This window comes from Molothrus ater, chromosome 17 (genome assembly GCF_012460135.2).
Source record: "Molothrus ater isolate BHLD 08-10-18 breed brown headed cowbird chromosome 17, BPBGC_Mater_1.1, whole genome shotgun sequence".
NCBI classification, from domain to species: domain Eukaryota; kingdom Metazoa; phylum Chordata; class Aves; order Passeriformes; family Icteridae; genus Molothrus; species Molothrus ater.
Window position 1 is genome coordinate 6,804,105 of NC_050494.2, and position 20,967 is coordinate 6,825,071.

General features: G+C 41.8%; 1 protein-coding gene across 1 annotated transcript in view; it reads left to right on the plus strand.

Annotated features, from left to right (window-relative positions):
* EYA2 (EYA transcriptional coactivator and phosphatase 2) overlaps positions 1–20,967 on the plus strand; it is an 87,556-nt gene that overhangs the window by 38,976 nt on the left and 27,613 nt on the right. Inside the window, exons 3-6 of the mRNA XM_036396000.2 lie at positions 1,956–2,004; positions 2,601–2,743; positions 6,175–6,291; positions 19,271–19,338. Coding sequence (XP_036251893.1) covers positions 1,956–2,004; positions 2,601–2,743; positions 6,175–6,291; positions 19,271–19,338 — 377 coding nt within the window. The remainder of the gene's footprint in view (positions 1–1,955; positions 2,005–2,600; positions 2,744–6,174; positions 6,292–19,270; positions 19,339–20,967) is intronic.

The window sequence follows — 20,967 nt, forward strand, 5'->3', positions numbered from 1 at the left end:
AACTGTTCTGCTGGCTTTTTGAGTAAAAGCCATTAAGAATTAAAGAAATTAATTTTAAAATGTTTATTTCTTCATGGAGATCTGTTTGGTAATGAGGGACAGACAGAAATGGTGTAGTTCTTGTTTTCACAGTCTGAAAATCTAATTTTCTAAACTGTTGTCTTTCAGGTAAGTCAAAGCAAATTTTTCATAGTGAGTTTGAAGGTGACTCAGGTAAGCCCAGTTTTGGTTTTAAACTCAATCTTTTTTCTGTGGATGTGTAAGTGAATAGATACACGTGTATAACATTATCCTTTGTCAATAATATGTGCATTTTTATAACACTGTCCTTTGTCAGTATTTTAAAGTAAACCTCTCTGCCTGTTGCTTGGGAAATAGGTTGCTGTACCACATTTTATGGGCACAGAAAGCAAGGTAGGGTTGCAGGTGGATTTTACTTTTCTAAGGTGTGGGAGTGTTGCAGGAGTTTGAAGAGTGTTTCTGGTTTTGTTTCTGTGAGTGATCAGGGTGATCCTGTCAGTGATTATGTATGTAGAGGTTTCACCACTAATTACATAAATTAACATTCTAAAAAAAGAATGGTACCTAGTAATTAATATTTTAGTAAGGACTCATGATGATGCAATTTTTATTGAAGTTTACTCTAAAAAGTTACCAGATGAAATGTCAGTGTTTTTAAAAATAGTTTGGTGTAATCTCCGTGTTATAGCATAAAATGATCATGCCATGTAAAATGTTGTGAAAAAGGGTTGTGTGTGTAAACCATATTCAAGAGAGATCTAAATCAGGAAGAGCAAACATTTCAGATGTGAGCATGTTGGATCTTTTTGGTCATTCTGTCCATGTTTACAGCACAAATTACCCAAACCCACAGAACTGTTTGCATGCATTTAGACTTTATATGTACTTGCACATTTCATTAAATGAAAAATGGTTTAAATGTTTAATTTGCCAGCTGACCAATGTCTGAACAAAGGAGGTTGTGCTGCTTTGGTCACTGGAGGTGTGTGGAGAAGCCATGTGCAGTGAGTCTGGTGTGTGCATTGATGCAGCCAGCAGACACAGAGGCTGCATCAGTTGTGGCTTGTCATTATTGATGATTGTGAGAGTGTTTTGGCATTTGTAGTGCTGAATTAATGACAGCTCCAGCCAGGAACCGAGGAGCAAAGTTTGGATGGCACTGTGGCGGCAACCTGCAAAATGTACATGGTGGTATTTTTGTATGACATTTTCAGTACAACTTGCAGGTTTTCATTTCGCTTTGTTTGTTTGTTTGTTTTTAGTTTTTAATTTGGTAAATATAAATTTATCTCTGAATAAAGCTGGTAGCACATTTTTCTTTGGTAGTGTTACAGCACACAGTTGTTTGGTCCATTAGAAGGCATCTTGCACATATAACTTGCATGATAGGTTTTTTAATGATGTAATTTTTTGATTGCTGGTAGTTCAATAAGGTATGCTATAGTTAACTCAAAAAATTCAAATTAAGGAGATTTATGATGTTGTATTTTTAATATTTACTATTATTTGATCTATTTTAATGGACATTAAAGAAAGTGAGTCATGGTCTAGGAGAGTACCAAAAAAAGCAAAAGATCAAAATGTGCAGTGAGCTTAAATCACTTCAGCAATCATAGTATTGGCTTTTATAGCCTTTAGCATATGAGTCAATGCTTCAAAGCCCAGCTTCATGACTGATATCAGTCCCATGAGAAGAAGAAACTGGTAGTTCAATCAACTGGTATCACCCTCAATTAAAAACTAAATCTATATTTGTTGTGAAGCAGAGAATATCTCTCTTACCTACCTCAGCCTGGGAATATTAACTAAAAAATAAAAAGTCTTTTGATTCCTGTATATTTTTCTCAACCCAGCAGTGGTAAAAACAATTGTATCAGCTTGGCCACAGAAGAGAACACAGTGAAAATCTAAGACCCTTTAATTTTGTTTTCCAGGCAGCAGCAAAGCAGCACCGCAGTGTCCTCTCCATCTGTACACCACAAAGTGAGTGCTCGTGCCAAGTGCTGTAATTTAAAATCCCTGTTTTGCTGAACAGCCATTTTGTGCAGACTTCTGTCACCTTAAAAAACATCTGCCCTAAGCCCATCCACCTGTTCCCCCACACGTCTCTGGCACAGGGAAGTAGCTGGTTCTTAATCTTCTTGGATATGGAGTGAAATAAGGTTTGAGGTACTGTGAACTGTGTTTTTGTAGCTCTGGGGATCCAAACCTTATCAGTTTGAATATTGTTGTATTTATGAGTAACCACAGAGGGGATGTGTCGAAATGTCTGAGGTTTCCCATCTCACTCACTTGTTCGGCAAACTCAAAATGAAACACGAAAAATCAGTGTTGATTTTATTTATTTTTTTTAACTTGCATGTATTTTGCACTTTCTTAAAGCCGCCATGCATTTAGGTGGCTTAATCTGATAGTTCATAAAACAAACTTCTGCTTCAGTCCTCTCAATTCCCAAAATATTCAGCATCCTGTGTTGAATGTAATTTTAGCAAGATGTCCAGAACTGTTCTGCTTGTGCTCTAGAAGACCATGTGCAGTAACTGTTGCCTTAATCCCTTCTGTTTCCTTGTTCTGAATAGACACTATCCCCACATAGTGACAGTCCCGTCCTTCCCCACGATGGCAGCCTATGGACAGGCTCAGTACAGCACGGGAATCCAGCAGGCTGCTGCCTACACTGCCTATCCCCCACCAGGGCAGCCCTACGGAATCCCCTCCTACAGTGAGTACCCCACAGTCCTGGTGCCTTGAGGGCATCATCCTCCTGCTGCTGGCAAAATAGATTTGGAGTCTTTAAGTTTTACACCGAATTGTCATTTGTGTCTCAGCAACGTTAGGCTTAGAGGAAAGTCTGGCTTTAAAAATGTTGGGTTTCCTTTGAACATTATCAGCTTTAAACCTATCAGCTTGTCATATCATGGGTTATGTTTTGCAAACCAGGTAAGTTTGGAGCCAGTCAGTAGTAGACTATATGAGAAATTCAGGTTCAGCAGGATGTGCCACTTAGGAGTAACAGCTCGTGAGTGTTGCCATGATCCACTGTCAAGACAAAGTACAGTAAATCTGGTATTTATTAAAACTACACTTTACCATCCTTGATTCTTCCTGAGGTTTCAATAACACAAGCTACTTTGAGAAAAATTTTGTGTGTATTATTACAGAAGAACCAAAGTGCAGAGCAGAATAAGGCATGGGTGAGAGGTTACAGAGTACCTTGGTTTTGGAAGACAGTTTGTGTTTAAATGGACACTTACTGGCTATATGTGCAGTCAGCATTTCTAACCCCAGTCAGCTTTGTTCCCTGCTTTCCTGCACAGCCTTGCCAACAGCTGTGGGGAGACAGTGCTGGGCAGGAGCAGCTGGGGCAGCTAATTAAACCAGCACTCCTGACAGAGGAATGCCTGCTACACCAAGCTTTAAGTGTCCTCAAGTTCTGCATGGGGATACTGAGCTCTTGAGGAAGATGAAATTTCTTTCCACTCCTAAAGACCAAAGAGACGTTGCTCTTGTTTAGGTGCAGCTCTTTAACAGAAAACTTTGGGCTTCCTCCTTCTGGCTGCTCACATGAGGGCTGAGTCTTGCACCATTAAAATGGTTTCATAGTTTTGTTTCCACTACTGTTTTCTCTTGTGCTCCTTAGCACCTTTGTTTACTTGGCAAATACAGGATCTCTTCCCAACAAGAAGTTTTTATACTGACAAAGCTTTTACTGAAGGGAAATTTAGTGCAGTGCTCTGGAAGGCTGGGGAAGCAGCCTTGGCAGAACCAAAGCTCTTCCAGGATGATGAGAGGAATGTTCAGAGACCCTTTCCTGGAGCTGTTTGTGTGTTTGCATCAGCTGGCTGACTTCCAAGGAAAACTCTGAGCAGTTGTCCTGTTAGAGCAGGTGAAAGCAGAGCCATTTGCTACTGCCTAGAGGCTTTAGGGCATACATGTGTCAGGCCCATATGCTGCTTATAAATCCTGTGGGTGACCTCTTAGCATCCTTGAGCAGTGATTTCCCTCCCCCAGCCTGTACACCCTCTCTAAGATACTCAGCACAGCGTATGAAAAACTCCACCTGGCTGACAACCAAGAACAATGAAGCAGTATTGTTTTTAGGCACAAAAAATAAAACTCGGCCAGCTCCTAGACAAAACAGAACATTATGTGGAAATTAATTTGGTGCTAAGGTATTTTGCTGTCTGACAACAATTTTTAGGCTTCCAAAGAGGCCCATTTGCTGAAGATTAATTGTAACTGGGGTGGGCAGGTTGAGCGCTGGCCTGTGGAGTGCTGATGGAATAGAAAAGCACAGGATGTTGGAGAGAGGGGCTTCTCTGCACACTCTTCTCTTCCCCAGCAGTGATGAAGCCCCACACTTGCACCAGAATTTGTCCCTTCACTGTCCAAATAAACTTCCTGCCTTTCACAGTCATCTTGTTATGAGCTTGTGCTCAAACTGCATCGCAGTTCTTCTCACCTAAAGCTATAGTAAGTGATTTTTATTAGAGAAAACATTATGTGGAAGAGCTTACTCCAAACCTGAGCAAGCACAGACTTGCTGTGCTTGCTCAGGTTTGGAGTAAGCTCTCTCTAGCTAACTCCAGGTTTGGAGTAAGCTCTCTCTAGCTAACTTCTAGTTAAGTTCTAACTTCTAGTAAGCTCTCTCTAGCTAACTTCTAGTTAAACTAGAAATGAGCATGTTTCGGGTAAGACACCTGAATTCAACTTGTCTGCAAGTGCTAAAAGAGGACAACAGCATGGAAAGTGTGTAAATCCAGTGTCCAAACATCAGCAAGGTCTTTTTTTAATCCCAGCACACAGGGGGTGTCCATTGGCCATCTTTTGTTGTGCAAATAGGATGCAAAGGAGGGAAGGATCACACCCAAAGGGTTCATCATGTGTTGCACCTTTGAGCTGTTTATTTTAATAATACAGCTGTACAATCTCAGCAGCATCTCAGAATAAAATATCAACTCCTTTCATTACCAGCAAGGGTTTCATCTTGCAATGTTTAATTCAACTATTGCTGTTCCCCTGTAAATTTTCAGTTTAATTGCCTAGTTTTAGAAATGAAAAGATTTTTGTGGCTTCAGGGCTTACCTGTTGTTCCTGAACTGTATGTTATATCCAACTGAGCAGATGATAACCCTCCTGTAGGACTTGCCAATAAATGTTTTGATGCCAAAGCTGAAAATACAATGCAAGTAAAAAATAACTCCTTTGAGAACAGAAATCTTGAGTTTATTTTGCTGAAGGTCCTGTTCCATTGTCAATCATTGCTTGCATCTGATAACTTTTCAGGAAATTTATGTGTCAGTTTCTTCAATTCTACAAGAGTTTCTTTAATTCTGTAACAAAACTATATCTTCAGAAATTGCTTTTGAGAACAGTATTATTCATGGTTGTTTACCCATCTTTGCAAAAGTGCTTTTGGTTGTGGATACAGGATGTAGCTGACTCAAATAAATTAATAAATCACAAATAAATTTGGGATAAATTTGTTTAGCTGTTAGGAGACCCGTTTGGGTGATACAAATAATTAAACATGCACACACATCTATATCTATATATCTATATCTATATATCTATATCTATATATATATCTATATCTATATATCTATGTCTATATCTATATCTATATCTATATCTATATATCTATATCTATATCATCTATCTATATCTATATCATATATGTATATCTATATGTGTGTGTGTGTTTATTATATTAAATACATAATATAACTGATATCTATATCACATATACATATTAGATAGATATATCTCTAACATAGATATATAGATATAGATTATATGTTAGACGTACATATGTTATATGTAAATATGTTATAGATATAGATATATCTCTGATATATATATATATTTCACATATACATATAGATAGATAGATAGATATATCTCTAATATGTATATGTGTATGAAAGAAAGTGTAAAAAAAGAGACCTTATTAGGTTAAAATCCAGCTGAAATGTACCTCACAGTACATGCTGAAGACACCTGTGTTGGATGTGGCACCAAAAAAAAAAAGAGAAGAAAAAAGAAAAAGGAGGCCTGTGGTTTGGGGGTTTTGGTCACCTGCTCTTTGTCCATCTTTGCTTTTTGTCCATGTTTCCATGGCAAGCACTCATGTTTTGCTCTTGGCCCCCCAAGGCATTAAGACAGAGGACAGCCTGAGCCACTCTCCAGGGCAGAGCGGCTTCCTCAGCTACGGCTCCGGCTTCAGCGCGCCCGCGGCGGGGCAGGCGCCCTACACCTACCAGATGCACGGTGAGTGAGCATCACCTGGGCACCCACAGGGCCACCTGGGCACCCACAGGGCCACCTGGTGTAAGAGCCAAAATGAGGGGTGCAGGACTCCAGGCAGCTCTTCAAAATGCAGTTTATTGTACCCAAGGTTTCACAGCAGTCCAGGGTGGTGGGTGACAGAGCTGTGCCTACAGCTGTCAGCTCCAGCTGCAGGCAGCCCTGGAGAGCCTTTGGTTTTGGTTACAATGCATTATAGACTTTTCTTTGCTGAGCATCTTCATACAGTAGAACCAATCTATACCTTAACTATTATCTATAGCCTATCATAACTACTGTAATTACCATATTCATGTTACTATTCTCCAATCACTCAAAGTTAGTACATTACAGTTTAAGCTAGAAGTTGCTTTTCAGTTTTCTTGCAGTGGAAAATTCTGAGACCTTTTTTCTACTTGCAACGTTTGCTGATTTGTTTGCCTGTGCTCTCTTTCTTCTTGGTAAAAACATCTTCTTGTTTGACGTGGGTTTATCCTGTGCTCTTAAGTCATAAAAACCCCTTCTAAGTAACACACCTTTTGCCTCCTTGGTTAGCCAGTAAGACTGGCTCAGCAATTCTTTTCTTCTAGATCAAAACTTGCTTCCATCTCTATTCCTTCTTCAGACTCTACATTCAAAAATCTCTCTGCTAAGCTTTCATATCTGTGAGACTTTCTTGTCAAACTTTCATCCTTCCCACAAGCTGGGGCACTCACAGGGCCACCTGGGGCACTCCCAGCCCCATGCTGGACCCATTCTCCTCCTGCAGCTGCTGTGGAAAGCTTCTGGGTGCAGGCAGTTGGCACAGGGAAGGAGGTAAAGTCTCTGCTTGATCTGTTTTGCTCATCAAGGCATTGATTTCTGGCTGAGGGACTGGATTTAACAGTCTAATGTCCTAGCAGAATTTCACCTATGATCAATACAACCTTTGTCTTTCTGCAGAAACTGTGTTTTCTTTCTCTTAATTAGTTCTGTGACTGCATACCTGGGATTGTTGTGTTGGTGTGAGTTCCTGCATTCTGATGGAAGCAAAACAAAGGTGGTTTTACACTTCATGCAAACAGTCCTGTCAGAATTATGCTTCTCTCTGCCTTATGCTGACCTGAACAAACTGCTCTGTGCTTAAACTGCTGCATATTCTCCCTACTAGTGTTTATTTAACAGCCTGATACTTTGATACTAAGGAAAATGAGAGTGACTCTGCTTGAGGAGAGACGAATGCACACACAAAGCTCTGCATTGGCTTTGTCCATCCCTCTGAGATTTTGGTTTTCCAACCAAAGAGGAATTGTATGGCTTTCCCAAACTCTTACAGAAGCTGTTGAAGGGGAGAGAGATCACTTTGCCTTCTGATATTGTTGAGGGTTTTATGCACAAGGCCCTTTTGTGACATTATACTTAGCTGTTCCCATTGCAAAACTGTCCTTTAATTCTTCTCAATCCTGAAAGTGAAAGGTAGTGGGCATACACATCCACTTTCATTTTAAGTCTGAGACAAACTAAAATCCTAAACAGTTATGAAAAGAAAGAAAACAGGCTAAAATCCATTTTATTCCAGATATTATTTAAGAAAGCTGAAGACTAAGAGTTGACCCTTGGCTGAGCCTTCACCTGCTAGTTTTGTAAGAGCACATTATCACTAAGGTGGTTTTTGGGGCTTGAAGACCTCATAGTACCTCATAGTGCATGCTGAAGACACCTGTGTTGGATGTGGCACCAAAAAAAAAAAAAAAAGAAAACTAAAAAGAAATAGGAAAAAGAAATAGGAAGCCTGTGGGTTTGGGGTTTTTGGTCACCTGGACTTCTCTCTGCTTCTGGTCCTACTTCTACATGTGTTCTCTTGAGAAGACAGACTCTTGACTTTATTTGGACTGAGGTTTTTAAGATGTCCCTATTGTCAAGAGGCTTAGACAAGCAAATTTTGTGCATCAGCTCTTGAAAATGCAAATGCAAGCAGCAGTGACAGAGCCAAGAGTTGTACCAAGGGTTGTACCAAGACAGGCTGAGGAGAGCCGTGTGTGAGAGCATGAATGTGCCCTAGGGCCATGCTGTGATATTAGGAAAAATCAGTTCTCTTCACATATTTATTCCAGGAAGATCGTTTCAGCCAGCTCAGTGAGCCTTTAACACAAAGTAAACAGTTTCTGCAAGGGGCAGGTGCTTTCTCCAAGGCACAGGGAGCAGGAGTAAATGTGTCTTCCTCTAAACAAATATTTCCACCCTTCCTCTGCTGGCTTGTGAGAGGAGCAGTGTGAAGCTCCGTGGCTGTATGGTTTATTTACCTTGCTGAGTGCCAGTGAAAGGTTTGAGTGAGGAGAAGGAGCCTTCCTGTGCTGAGTGCTGCTGAGGAATGTGTGCTCAGGGCTTTCCCACGCCACAGCACTTGGGGGTGGGAGGCGATCCCTGCCTGTGCCACCCAGCCCCAGGGCCACTGGGCTTTGCTGCTGATGGCCTAAGCCAGCTGAAAAGGAGAAATTTTTATTGATATATTTTTATTAAAAAGTTCAGGGGGGCTTTAAGAGTCAAGTTTCTAACTCCCAGCTCAAGGACAAAATGTTTTTTGCATCATGGGGAAAGAGAGATCGTGAAGAGGGTGATGGTCAGGGGCTTAGCAAGAAAAGGTGCCTCCAACTGCTGCTCAGTGTTCTATTATCAAGTGCAAGGGAAAAAAAAAATTAAGCTATTCTCTGCAAGTATTGTAAAGAGTTAATAGCTCAGGTACAGAGGTGAAATAAGTTGGTATTGTTTGCCTCCAGGGAGGACCAGCTCTCAGAGCAACATAATGATCTCATTTGTGGGTGAGGGTGGGTGGTCAGATTGCTCAGCCCTTGTGATTCCTCCTCACTGTCCCCTCAAATATGAGTTACAGCAGCAAATGAGTGCCCAGTGTAGGTGTTACACCACTCACCCAGGAATAGACAACCTCTTGGGTGACAAATTTTTGTCTCACAGGCTCTAGGACAAATGCTGTCCTTTGTTGGTGCTGGTTTGTTCCCTCTGGTGTTTGTTTGGCAGCAGCACTGGCAGGCTGGGGTGCCTGTGAGCAGTAAATGGAACCTCTGAAGGCAGATTCAGCTCTCTGTTCAGGTCTGTTTGTTTGCAGTACAAACACAGGTGATGCAGGTGAAAGGGGCTGCATTCAGCTTCATCCTGAACTCCTGCTGTCAGTTGTATCCTGGCCCTTGAGCAGGAGCAGGATCCACTAAAGAGCAAGAATGAAGATATAACTTCCTTTTGCTCAGTGAGTGGTAAAGAAAAAGACCTATTTTACAGCTAGCCAGAAGGGGAAATCTATTTTCACTGCTTCCCTAGCATGAAACGAAATTGATTGTGGAAGAGTTTGTTAGCCAAATAGCAAATGCAATGTGCCACACATATATACAAATATACAAGATGAGATTAGCAAGTTCCATAGCTCATAAAAGTGACACAAAACCATATTGCAAAGGTTGTGGATAGAAATAAAGATTTTAATTGCCAAGTAACAGTGGATATCATCTGGCTTCAAGTAACATTCAGACTGAATGTGGTATTCATAGATTTGCTCTGAAGGAGTGACTTTTTTTCTCTCTTATTTTCCCTTTTAACCCTGTGCTGTGTACAGGGTTGTTCCATGTCATTATTACATTTAGAAAATTACTTGTTTCATAATGAAGAGATCTGAAATATGCATGTGGCCAGTCTGGGGATGGCAGTCACTTCTAGTCATGAATCTGGAGAGGAGGTAACAGCTTGCATTAGGTTTTTGCCTTTAAAGTGGTAAATTTGTCATGCTGGGAAAGAGATGTTTATTGAAGGTCCATTTCATTTCTTAATCAATCCTCATGTAAGTGTTCAATTACAGCACCAAATCACCAAACACCCTGGACTTGATGTTATAAATATATTTTTTGCTTTTTTTACACACTTTTCTAAGTTTACATTTCCTGACAATTTAGCCATTCAGTGATTTGCTCAGACTTCTAGTAAAATTATTATTCAATGATAGAAATTGAACATGAGACACAAAGATTTTCTTCCACTTCTGCCCCCAAGAACCTACACTCTTAACTGGCAGCTGAGGAAACTGCTTGTTGCTGAGGGTGGGGGAGAAATCTTTGGAATATAAGAAACTTAGCATTTAGTGAGCTATGTAAAATACAAAGAGAAAATTGTGCCAGCACATTAGCTAGCTCAGAAACCCATCAGCTCTGCAGAGAGTGCAGTAACAGCCAGCTTATAGAGCATTTCCTGTGGGTGCAAGAGCATGTGCTACCCCTTGATTGCACATTAGGCCATCTCTTCTCAGCTTGTCATTAATTCCTAGACAATGCCTTGCTCTTCAGTTATAATTGCTGAAATGACAGCTGGCATGAAACTCTGAAGTTGCACAACAGTTGAAACTGTGGCCAAAGACCACTGTGGATGCTGTTGTTGGGCAGGAAAAGATTTGACTGCTTTTTTGGGGTTTTTTAATATCCAAATCTATCTACCCACAAAATACTTTTTACATTACAAAGGAAAAATCAGTTATGTAACTGGGATAACTTTCCTTTGCCAAGGAATTGCAGAGCAGTGTTGAGCTTGGGACAGACATAAATTTGGGACCAAAGACCTATGCAGTGAAATTCTTTGCTACTGCTTAACATTTGTTTTCTTTGCAGAGCCCTTCTGATGAGCTGTGAAGTAGTGAATGAATAGAAATTAGCATTTCTTTTGTGCAACACTAATTTAAAATTGATTAATTATATATATATTGCTTATGTTTGTGGAATGAATTGGTTATGAATTGTTCTCCTGGCCTGAGAACAAGTAAAATCTGAATAATTAATCAATTAAAGTGTTGTCTTATGCTGAAAACATTTTGACCCTTGTTGATATCTGGATAATCTAGACAAATTTTTTTCCAAGAGATGCCAGAATTTCTTACAATTATGTGCCAATTTGTGTGTTAAAAATTCAATACGAGATCATAAATACCAATTTGGTGTGAACAGTTACCTCTGCCTGTATGAATTTTGCAAAGGAAGGCCATGTTTAGTTTTAAACTTGATTCTTGAAGTAGTTGGTGATGAAAATAGTGATGAAATTTCAATCTACACCTGAGGAATGTGGATCACACTTTGGCATCCAGGTCGTGAATCCACGTGAAGCCCCAAAAATGAAGGAAAGTGAGAGCATGTTCTCAGCAGCCTGTCACTCAGCTGGCTTAGATTGATAAAATTAAAACTTCAGTAGAAAAGGAGCAGCCTCTTTCAAAAGCTTCTGCTGGACACCTGGTTTGCATTAATGGCAGTCTCAGAGCGTGGCAGTAAAGTCGTGCTCCACTCCGTGGTGGGTTCAGCAGGGAGAGGCCTCTCTTCAGGAGGGGTCAGACCTCACTTTTTTCAGTGTAAATACAAGGTTCCTCAGAATAACAGCACAGTCTCCCTTTCAAAGATTTTTAAACACCAGGGGCTGACTGTGCTCCATTTACTTTGTTTTAAAAGGAGCTGACTTGTAGGAGAGGGGAAGTCCGTGGGAGAGGCAAAGGTGTTGACAGTGATGCACTGGAGGCTGCAAGGATCTGTGCTACTGCTGCCCAAGGGGAAAGCTCTGCTCTACCTCTTGCCATTTAATGGAAATTAAATATTAACTGGTGCAGTCAAAACAGGAATCTTCTCTGAGGCAGAGCTTTTATTTTGGAGGTGTCTTGTGTCTCCTTGAGAGTTTTGTGTGGCTTTGTCGTCAGGCTTGCAGAGGTGGCACTGGAGAGATGGGAGCAGCTGTGTGACAGAGAGAAGCAGTAAGGTAGGGGCAGTAGTAAAGGGAAGATAAGGAAAATACAGGGAAAAGTTTGTGTGGTGAGAAAGGGGGCATCTACAGAGAAGAAAGAAGTGACATTTCCATCATATGCTGCTTGACTGTCTTGGGAGCATTGGTGAAAGTCAGATAGAAATCTCAAAATGTGGATTAATGTGCAAAATCAACACAGAAAACAGTCACAGAGATGTTTGGATGTTATAGAGACTTCTCTGTGGATTTTATTTTCATTGCTTCTGTAGGATATAAAAAAATCCAAAAACATAGGATGGTAACAGCTTGGGAAATTATGAACTTGGCCTTGATTATTCAGCTTACAGTGCAATTGGCAAAGAATATGCTAAAATGTTATGGAAGCTTCACTGAATAATTGATTCAGTTTACCTAATGATTTTGAAAATGTCTAGAAGGCAATGGAAGAGCTAGTGTAAAATTACATATAAAAATCTGTATCAAGAATCATCATACCTGCAGAGTCAAGCATTTGAAAGTTAGGAAACATCAGATTCATGATGCCGTGCTGTTCTGGTACTGCTTTTGCTGTATCTCATCTCCAAGCACTGTGTGAGGTAATGCTGTGGTGGAAAACACAGAATTCAGCCATTTGATGAGAGACTGGGATGATGTTTGTGGACAAGTTCAGCCTGACCCTGCTTGAGTCAGCACAGGCTGTGCAGCTCAGGAGTTTCTCAATTGCTCTGCTGGCAGTGGATAACTCTCTTGCATGGGCCTTTTTATTTGTAGTTTGGATGCCCCTTCTGTTTATATTGGCAGGGTTTAAACACTGACATTTCTGCACTGCAGCACTGTGACCTCTAGAACTGTGAGAATACCTGCACTGTCTGAAGAGCAGCTCCACTAAGTTATCACGGATAAAAAGAGGAGGATGAAAATTTGACTTAGAAAGTCTGTAACTGGCATATTTATTGATGCTTACAAGTCATTACCAGGACAAGGATCACTCTGCTTGACAACTCTGTTGTCAAGTTTCTTCCATTTTTCTCTGTTGTGGCTCTTCTCGTGGAGCCTCTGCAGTACTGAAGTGCAGGGAGGCTGGAAAAGCCTCAAGAATCAGTTGAGACTTAGAGGGGTGCTAAGTAATGGGTCAGAGTGGAGATGTGCTGACCAGCTCCCTCTTTTCCACTGGTATTTGGAGATTTACTTTGCTCAGGAGGAATAGAATTGCTAAATAACAGCTGTGCTGACAGGGCAAGTTTTTATCCCCAGTGGCATGACAGTAGATGTGACAAGGCTACTTAGATTTGGATGGTCACCTGGGAACTGGAAGTCCATGGCCACTAACTAGCCTAGGAGGAGGCAAATCCAGATTTCCTTTATCATGTCTTGTTATCCATCAGTGAAGGATTTGGTCCAGGATGAAACTGCAGCTGGGGCAATCTTTATTCTTTGGTGTCCATGGAGTCACCCAAATAAAGTCAGTTTTGCTGGTTGTTTTTTTCAACAAAAAAGAGTCTACATCCTTGCTGTAAGGATGCTCCCTTTTTGGCCCAAAACATTTCCTTGTGAGTTGTTTTTGAAGACAGACCAGTGTGATTTCCTTCTATAGCTGTAGCATTGTTAGAAGTGGTTAAAAACACTTTCTCAGAGTACAGTAAAATCTATCTGCTTTCCCATGGTTCAGATCCTGAGAGTAACTGTAAACCATCCCAGCACTTTCAACACCATTGTTGATCAGGATTGAGCTATACAAATGACCAAGCTCAAAAGGATGGTAAAAGCCAGGCTCTTAAAGCTGCTTTGGTCATCACTTATTAAAGCTCTTTGAGGCCCTGTGGGTTGAGTGCTCCCAGGAGCAGGGGAAGAGCTTTGACTCAGAAAAGCTGAACTGTGAAATGTGCTTTATATCACCATGCAGAGTGCCCTCAAACACCTGGCCAGGCTGACAGGACTGCATGGGATTGTGGTGAGAGAAATATGGACTTATTTAGAATGGGTTTTGTATCTGAAATATCTGCAGGAGGTGTTCAAATGCTTTTGGGAGCAATGTCCTTTACCAGACACTGCTGATGTCAAGTGGTGTAACACTGTAGAATAATACTTTTCATCCAGGTTAATGCAGTGTGCTCTTCCCTGCACTGTCTGAGCCCTTCCAGACAGAAATACAAGACTTTTTGGGGAAGGGTTCATTACACCTAATGGCAAACAGTTGAGCAGTCTGCTGCAAAAGTACATATGGGTTGAGTTTTTGTTCTCCTTTAACAGGTTGGATAGTCTTGAAGTGCCTCCACAGCTGACAACCATGCAAGGTTTTATGAGTCTTCTTGCCCAGTAAATGCAGGCAGATGTTGTAGGATTTGGAACCTTACAAGGCACTAGAGTATAGCTGGTGGGAGGTAATTTTGATGAGTGCTTAACCTCTCACTAAAAGTGTAGCAGCTTGGAGAAGGCAGTATTTACTGCAGGAAACATTAGCTTGTCACAGAGCTAAAGCACCGCAAAGAACCTTTCTGAATTACCATGGAAGTCTTCAGGCAGATGTTGTTCATAGCCCAGGGTAAAGCACACAGTGCAGGGAGGAGGACTGGGGCTTTGCCTTCATCACCCACAGCCAGCAGTGCTTCCTGCAGGAGAGCAGCCTGATGATGTCAGAGTGCACAGGCCATTGTGTGCAGGCTTGTAAAACACCAGCAATTCAGCTGACCCCTGCAGACATTTATTTTATTAGTCCTAAATGGCCCTAAATCCTTTGAGAGAACTCTCTGTGGAGCCATTGTGTGTTTCATCTAAGAGTTAGAGGAAATACTTAGGTCTGAGCTTCCTCATTCTGTTTTTTGGGAATTAAATCATGACACAAACATACTCAGAAATGCCCATGGTAGCCACCCTCCGTGTTGCATCTTTTCAGTGTTCTTGGGCTCATAGTTGGCTGCCCAGAGAGCCATGATAAACACTGAAGCTGTCCAGCTGTATTGAACCTGGCCATCTCCTCTGACTGTTGGGTATTTCATTGAATGCTGGAAGTGCAAACCATCTGTTCTTCTAAATACAGCAGCTTATTCTCTTTTGAACAGTACAGGAGGCTTGGAGAGCACCTCCCTGTTGGCAGGGCCCCTCTGACCTGTGAAAGACAAGGACACAAGCCTGATTTTCAAAGCTTGCTGTGGTTTTGATCTGAGCTACACCACACGCCTGTCCTGTCTTCATAATCACCACTCCCTAGGAGACCAGTATTCCTGTATCATTCATGAGCTGAAAAAAACAATTTTTTTTCTTAACAATGAAAAAATATGGTTTAGTTCTGAATGCACTGAAAATAACCATAAATATTCCTTTCTTTTCTTTACTTACTCATACCTGGCAAGGAGGGGAAGAAATGTAGCCTATACTGCAGAGACTGAAAGACAGATGTAGAGGGTGAGAAGCTGGTATGAAAGTTTTTGCTGGCCAGATCACGCACCATTGAAATGATCATTGACCATGGCATAGGCTTTTTGGGAATGCTCGAATTAAAACGTGAATGAGGGGAAAACAGCAAATGAAATCCATCTGTTTGAGAGCAGGAATAGAACATTAATCAGCTCACAAAGAGTTTTTCTGTACATGTTGCCCTTGGACGCTCCCATAGAGAAGGGCCGCATCTACTTATCAAGGAAAAATCATGGCACTGGCTCTGCCTGGCATGTGGACTCCTTTCATGCAGTGTCTGTCCATGAGAGTGTGTTTGTGATAGGAATACTTCACAGGAACACTTACAGTGCCACACATCTGAAGAGCTGTTCTGCTTCAGAGTTCAGATTGTTTTATTATGAGCTAAATGTTCTTTAAGCTACCTGTGAATGAGGGCATTGTGACATTTAGCAACTGGCTTGATTGAACACAGATGTGAGCCATATTCCATATGGAGAAGATCCAAAGGGGGAGATCCTAGGCTTGTTTCTGATTTGCAGGGAGTTTGGATGCAATTACTTGGCATTGAGCTACCAAGAGAGATGGAAACAAACTGCTTGCTCCCACCTCTACAGTATTGCAAATGTAAAACCAGCCTCAGTTTGAGAGTGTGTGTTGTCTTCAGAGGTCCATGGAAAATAAAAATATGTGAAAGTAAAAGTCCTGTAGAAATAGGCAGAAATGAGAGGGGGCCAGGCATTCATGTACATTGCTTACCAAGGGGCTTCCTAGAAGTGCTCCTTTCCACACAGCACCACTTTCAAACTTCATTCCAGTCTTCCTCTGAATATTTCAAGTGCTATTACTTGGGAAAGTGTTTGAGGGGGAAAATGGTTACATGGGAAATAGGGCTAATTTGCAATATCTGTTGATAATTTTCCAGTTTCTTGAGTGTAAAGTTTACTGATGCAAAACTGAAATTGCACCTGGCAGAATTCATTTTGTTGTGAAAGTGTTTATTTCCTACCAACAACCTACTGAGGAAAAGCAAACATTTGGGGCTGGTTCTGGTATGTTTTCTGAACTGCTGAACTCTACAAGGCTGCTCACAGAAATTGTGACCTGCAGGCCTCATTCTCTGTTTATGGAGAGAGAGGGTTTATCTCTGTCTCCGTTGCCTGTGGCACTTGTGTGTTTTCCTGCCATTTGAGCTGAGGGTGCATCATTGAAAACATGGTCTGGTCTCTCGAGCCTGCCCTGTGAAGTGGAACAGGGTCTGAGCTATAATAGTTCCCAAGACAAATATTGCTGAATCTGAATCTTTAAGAACTTTCTTTTCCATGCAGATAATTGATTTTTTTTCTTCTCCCTTCTTTTCATCCTTGTTCAGCTGGGAAGAAATTCCCAGTGTTTACTGACTTTGGTTGTCCCCAGTGTCCTTATCTGTAATTATTCTGCTGTAACACCGAGCTGCCAAGACATCCTGAGCTTAGCAGCTCTCAAGGTGTGCTGTGGGGAGGGTGTTCAGATCTCTGAATGCACTGCTGGAGGGCAAGGAAAAGGATTGTGTTTGATCTCAGTTAGACAAACAAGGCTGAGATGGTAGTCCTCCTTGGTCAGGATACAGTGACAGGAACCAGAAGAAGAGAAAAACCTGAGTTGCCAGGTTGAACTTTGGTTTATAGGGAATAGAAGTCTTCAGCACTTTCACAAATATTTAAGTATGTGGGCAAAAAAATTTGTCCCTCCTTTGGAAAATCCCCTGTGCAGAGGGACCCAGCCTGCAGTGGCCTCCAGGAACACCTGAACTTGGATAGCTCAGCCAAAGTGGCAAAAATGTAATTTACAAAACCCCAGTGTAAAATCCACCCCGTTGGGTCCAGTCACTGTGCACTGTGGGGAGCTGTGGAGCCATTCCCCATCCTCTCATCCCCACATTCCTGCCCTCCTCTCCCTGCTCACTTCCCTGTGTGTGCAGGGGCACACTCGCTCCTCACAGCTGGTACAAAGTTCTGAGTGAGTTCTGAGTAAGTTCTTTAATCCAGCTGTGTGAATCCCTCCTTTCCTCACTCTCTCTGACTGTTTGGAAACCAGGAAGCTGCAGTATCATGTGCAGGTAGCACAGCAATAAACATGTTCTCATCACAATTTACACATAAAGCGTGAGTCCCTCGAGGTAACTCATCCCCCTCCTGACAGCTTTAATAAAGGATGATGGATTGTTTCTAAATGGCAGTTTAGGAAAATCAAAAATTCCCCCCTGTATTGTTTCAAGCTCTGGTGTACAAGAGCTGTTTTGTCTTCTGTGGAAGTTGTTTTTGCCTGTAAGCACTGGGGCTCTATTACTCTCCTTCTGAGTGGTGAGAAATGCTGCTGCCACAGGAATATTTTCCTGCTGCTGCATACCTGGGACCTTTGGCAAACCTGTCACGGGTGGGAAGTGGGGAAACGCCAGGAGCTGGATGTGTTGCTGTCTCTGGGCAGATTCCCCATGTGGGTTGTTGGAAGGGATTGGACACTGATGCACCCAGAGCTGCCTCCAAGGCAGGAATGCCAGGAGAAGGATCCCCAATCCCACCTGCACTGGCTCAGCTCCCAGCCAGCACATTCTGGGCCCTGGAGAGACCCAGGCTCCAGGTACCTGGCAGTCACCTGCACTCTGTTTTCTTCCTCTCCACTATTTTCTTTTTAAAGACCACATGTGGCAACGAATTAGTTCAGGAGGGCAGAGTCCTCTCTCTCGTTTCTTTTTGGCTTGAGATTTATTTCTCAGTGCATGTGCTTTGTAGCTGCACTTGGCAGAGTGGAGTTTGTTCAGCTGTCCATTCCCCAGCTAATCTGGTGTCCTAAAATAAAAACAAGCAAGTGGAACCTCAGAGGATGGTTGCCACATGAAGACGTGCAGAGTGTCATGGTTAAAACAGCTCTGCCCAAAGTCATTCACATGGTGAGAAGCCAGATGAGGAAAAAAGGCCAAAGGTCTGATGAGGTACAGATTAGGTCAGTCTGATGGTACATTGAGGTGACACAATGAAGCCAAAATGAGCCCAGTGCAGCTAGGCAGCACCAAAATCACACCTGTTTGACACACCATGTGAAATGAAAAATGCTGAAATCAAAACCAGCGTAGAGTGAGGTTAAATCAAGGCTAGAACTTGAGAGGAGAGGAGAGCTTATGGCTCTGCTACCTCTGCCTGATGGGAGGCAAAGACAGACCATTTCTTTACTTCTCCAAACAAAGTCTTTGTGGTGGTGCTTCCTGCAGCTGAGGGAGCCTGGCTGAACATCAGCTGCTCTGCCTGGGACAGAACCATGTCCATCCTTCCCTTCCTGATATCCCAGGATGAAGAAATATCTTTGCTGTCCCAGAAATCTCAGCAATATTGCTCTCACATTGGGAATCCCAACACCAGGGAACAGATTCTTCTTCTGAAAACTCCTGGGTACCTGATCAATTAGGACAGATACCCATGCATGAAACAGCACATGTGGGAGGATGTCTGTGTGATCTGAGGGGTTTTCCTACAGGAGGAGAAGATAAAAAATACTATTCCATTACTTATTGTAAAAAGAAGTAACTGAATTTTAAATCTGGGCTGAATCCTTGTGTTCCAGCTGTGTTTCCCAGCCAATAATCAATATTTTAGTGCATGTAATGAATGCCTTTCAGTCAGTAAACCCCAGTAACAGCCCAAAGTTTTTACAGCCTCAGATTTGTGCCATACTTTTTTGCAGTGAGCTGGTATTTTACTTCCTGTTGGAAATTACTTGAATTAACATACCCTGTTACTTTGATTGCTGGTGTGTCTTATGACTGTTACACTCTTTCCCTCAGGCACAACAGGGATTTACCAGGGAGCCAACGGCCTGACAAATTCTGCAGGATTCAGTGCTGTGCATCAGGTATGGTTCAGCACCTGTTGCTGGCAACCCTGTCACTTATTTTAAACCACTTGCAAGGTTTATAGATCAGAGAGATTATTTCAGTGTTCTCATATATTTAAGGAAGGTATTGCTTTGTGTTTTGCTGAACACCATTGTGTTCTACTCCTTGGACCTGTCTGTTTGCTGGATTTCAGGGTACCCTGGTTAATGTTCAGATGTGTCTCAGTGCACACACACAGAGTGCAGTCCTTGCCAGGAGCAGGGTGCCCTGGCAGTCTCTGACTGAGTTTCCTCATTCTTCTGCCATCTCACAGCTTTCAGCTATGTTGTGCATCCTCTCCAGAGGGGATGGCTCCCAGAGTCCTGTCATCTCTGTGCTGGCACTGTGCAGCAAGTGTGGACAATCTGAGAGAGGCCTTGGCAGCCCCTGCTGGATGTTGAGCCATCTGAGCTGTCTGTGCACTTTCCTCTTTGAGGGCACACCTGTCCATAGCCTCCATGCCTCAGATACCTTGGTGAATGTGTGTGCATAAATAAAACACAAGACAGATGTTTTCCAGTAGCAAATGGCTCTTCTTGTTTGGAGCAAACAAATGAGTACACTGTCCCAGAAAATGTGTTTTGGTTGGCCAGTAATTTCAGTTCCTTGTTTGTAGGGTGATTGTTGACTTGTATTTTTAATGGCAACAGTGGGCAATTTCTTTGTTGCTGCAGTTTGGACTTAAAACATCAGCATTACTGACAGAAGGGCATTTGATTGAAGTATGGAGGTTGCCTAAACAGGGGGAAAAGCTGGGCTTTTTAAATTATTTTGTAATCTTCTGTAGCAGAAAACAATGAAATTATCTCATTTCTTTTCAAGTCTAATTGTTCTTATGACAATTTGAGTCTTTGTTCTTGAGAGCTCCCTGGTGACTGAAAGTTAATGAAATAGCTGTCACAGACAAAGATGTAAGCTGTTAAAGAGGAAAGTGCTTTTAGTCTTTCTAAAGACTATTTATTAATTAATTTTATTTAATACCAGAGGCTAATTATAATTTCTGAGGGAATAAAAGCCTTCTACTCAAAGACAATGCCCAGAGCTTGAACACAGTTCTCTGTCTGGAAAAGCAAATTTGGTGGACAAGGACAGGAGTTGCAATTAAAACAAAAAGAAACAAATTAAACCTTTTGTGCTTTGATTGTTCAGAGATGCATTTTGTAATGTTTTCTAGTGTCCTGCTTTTCACAATGCACCCACCAAACATTTAAGGATAATGCTATAGGGTTTCTTTGGGTGCCTTAAAATCAAGGCAAAGAGTTTTGTGATACCTCAGCTCTCCAAGGTCACTTGCACCTCATGTATTTAGTTCATTTTTTCTGTAGGTAGGCAAGATCACTCAGGCATTTATTTATTTATTGCTGAGATAGTTGGGCAGACTGTCGTGAGCATTGCTGCAAAAAAAATTGCTACTTTCTTTTCATATTTTTAGCCTAAGAGCTGATCAGAAGATGTTGCTGATGATGGGAAAATGCAGCCTGTTTTACTCCTTCCCTCACCCAGTTATTCATTCTGTTCTTGCAATTTCTTAGGTGTTTTGTTGTTTGCAAAGATTATGTGTCCCATCATGGCCCCTTTCAGAAAGCCGCCCTACTTCACTCTTACAT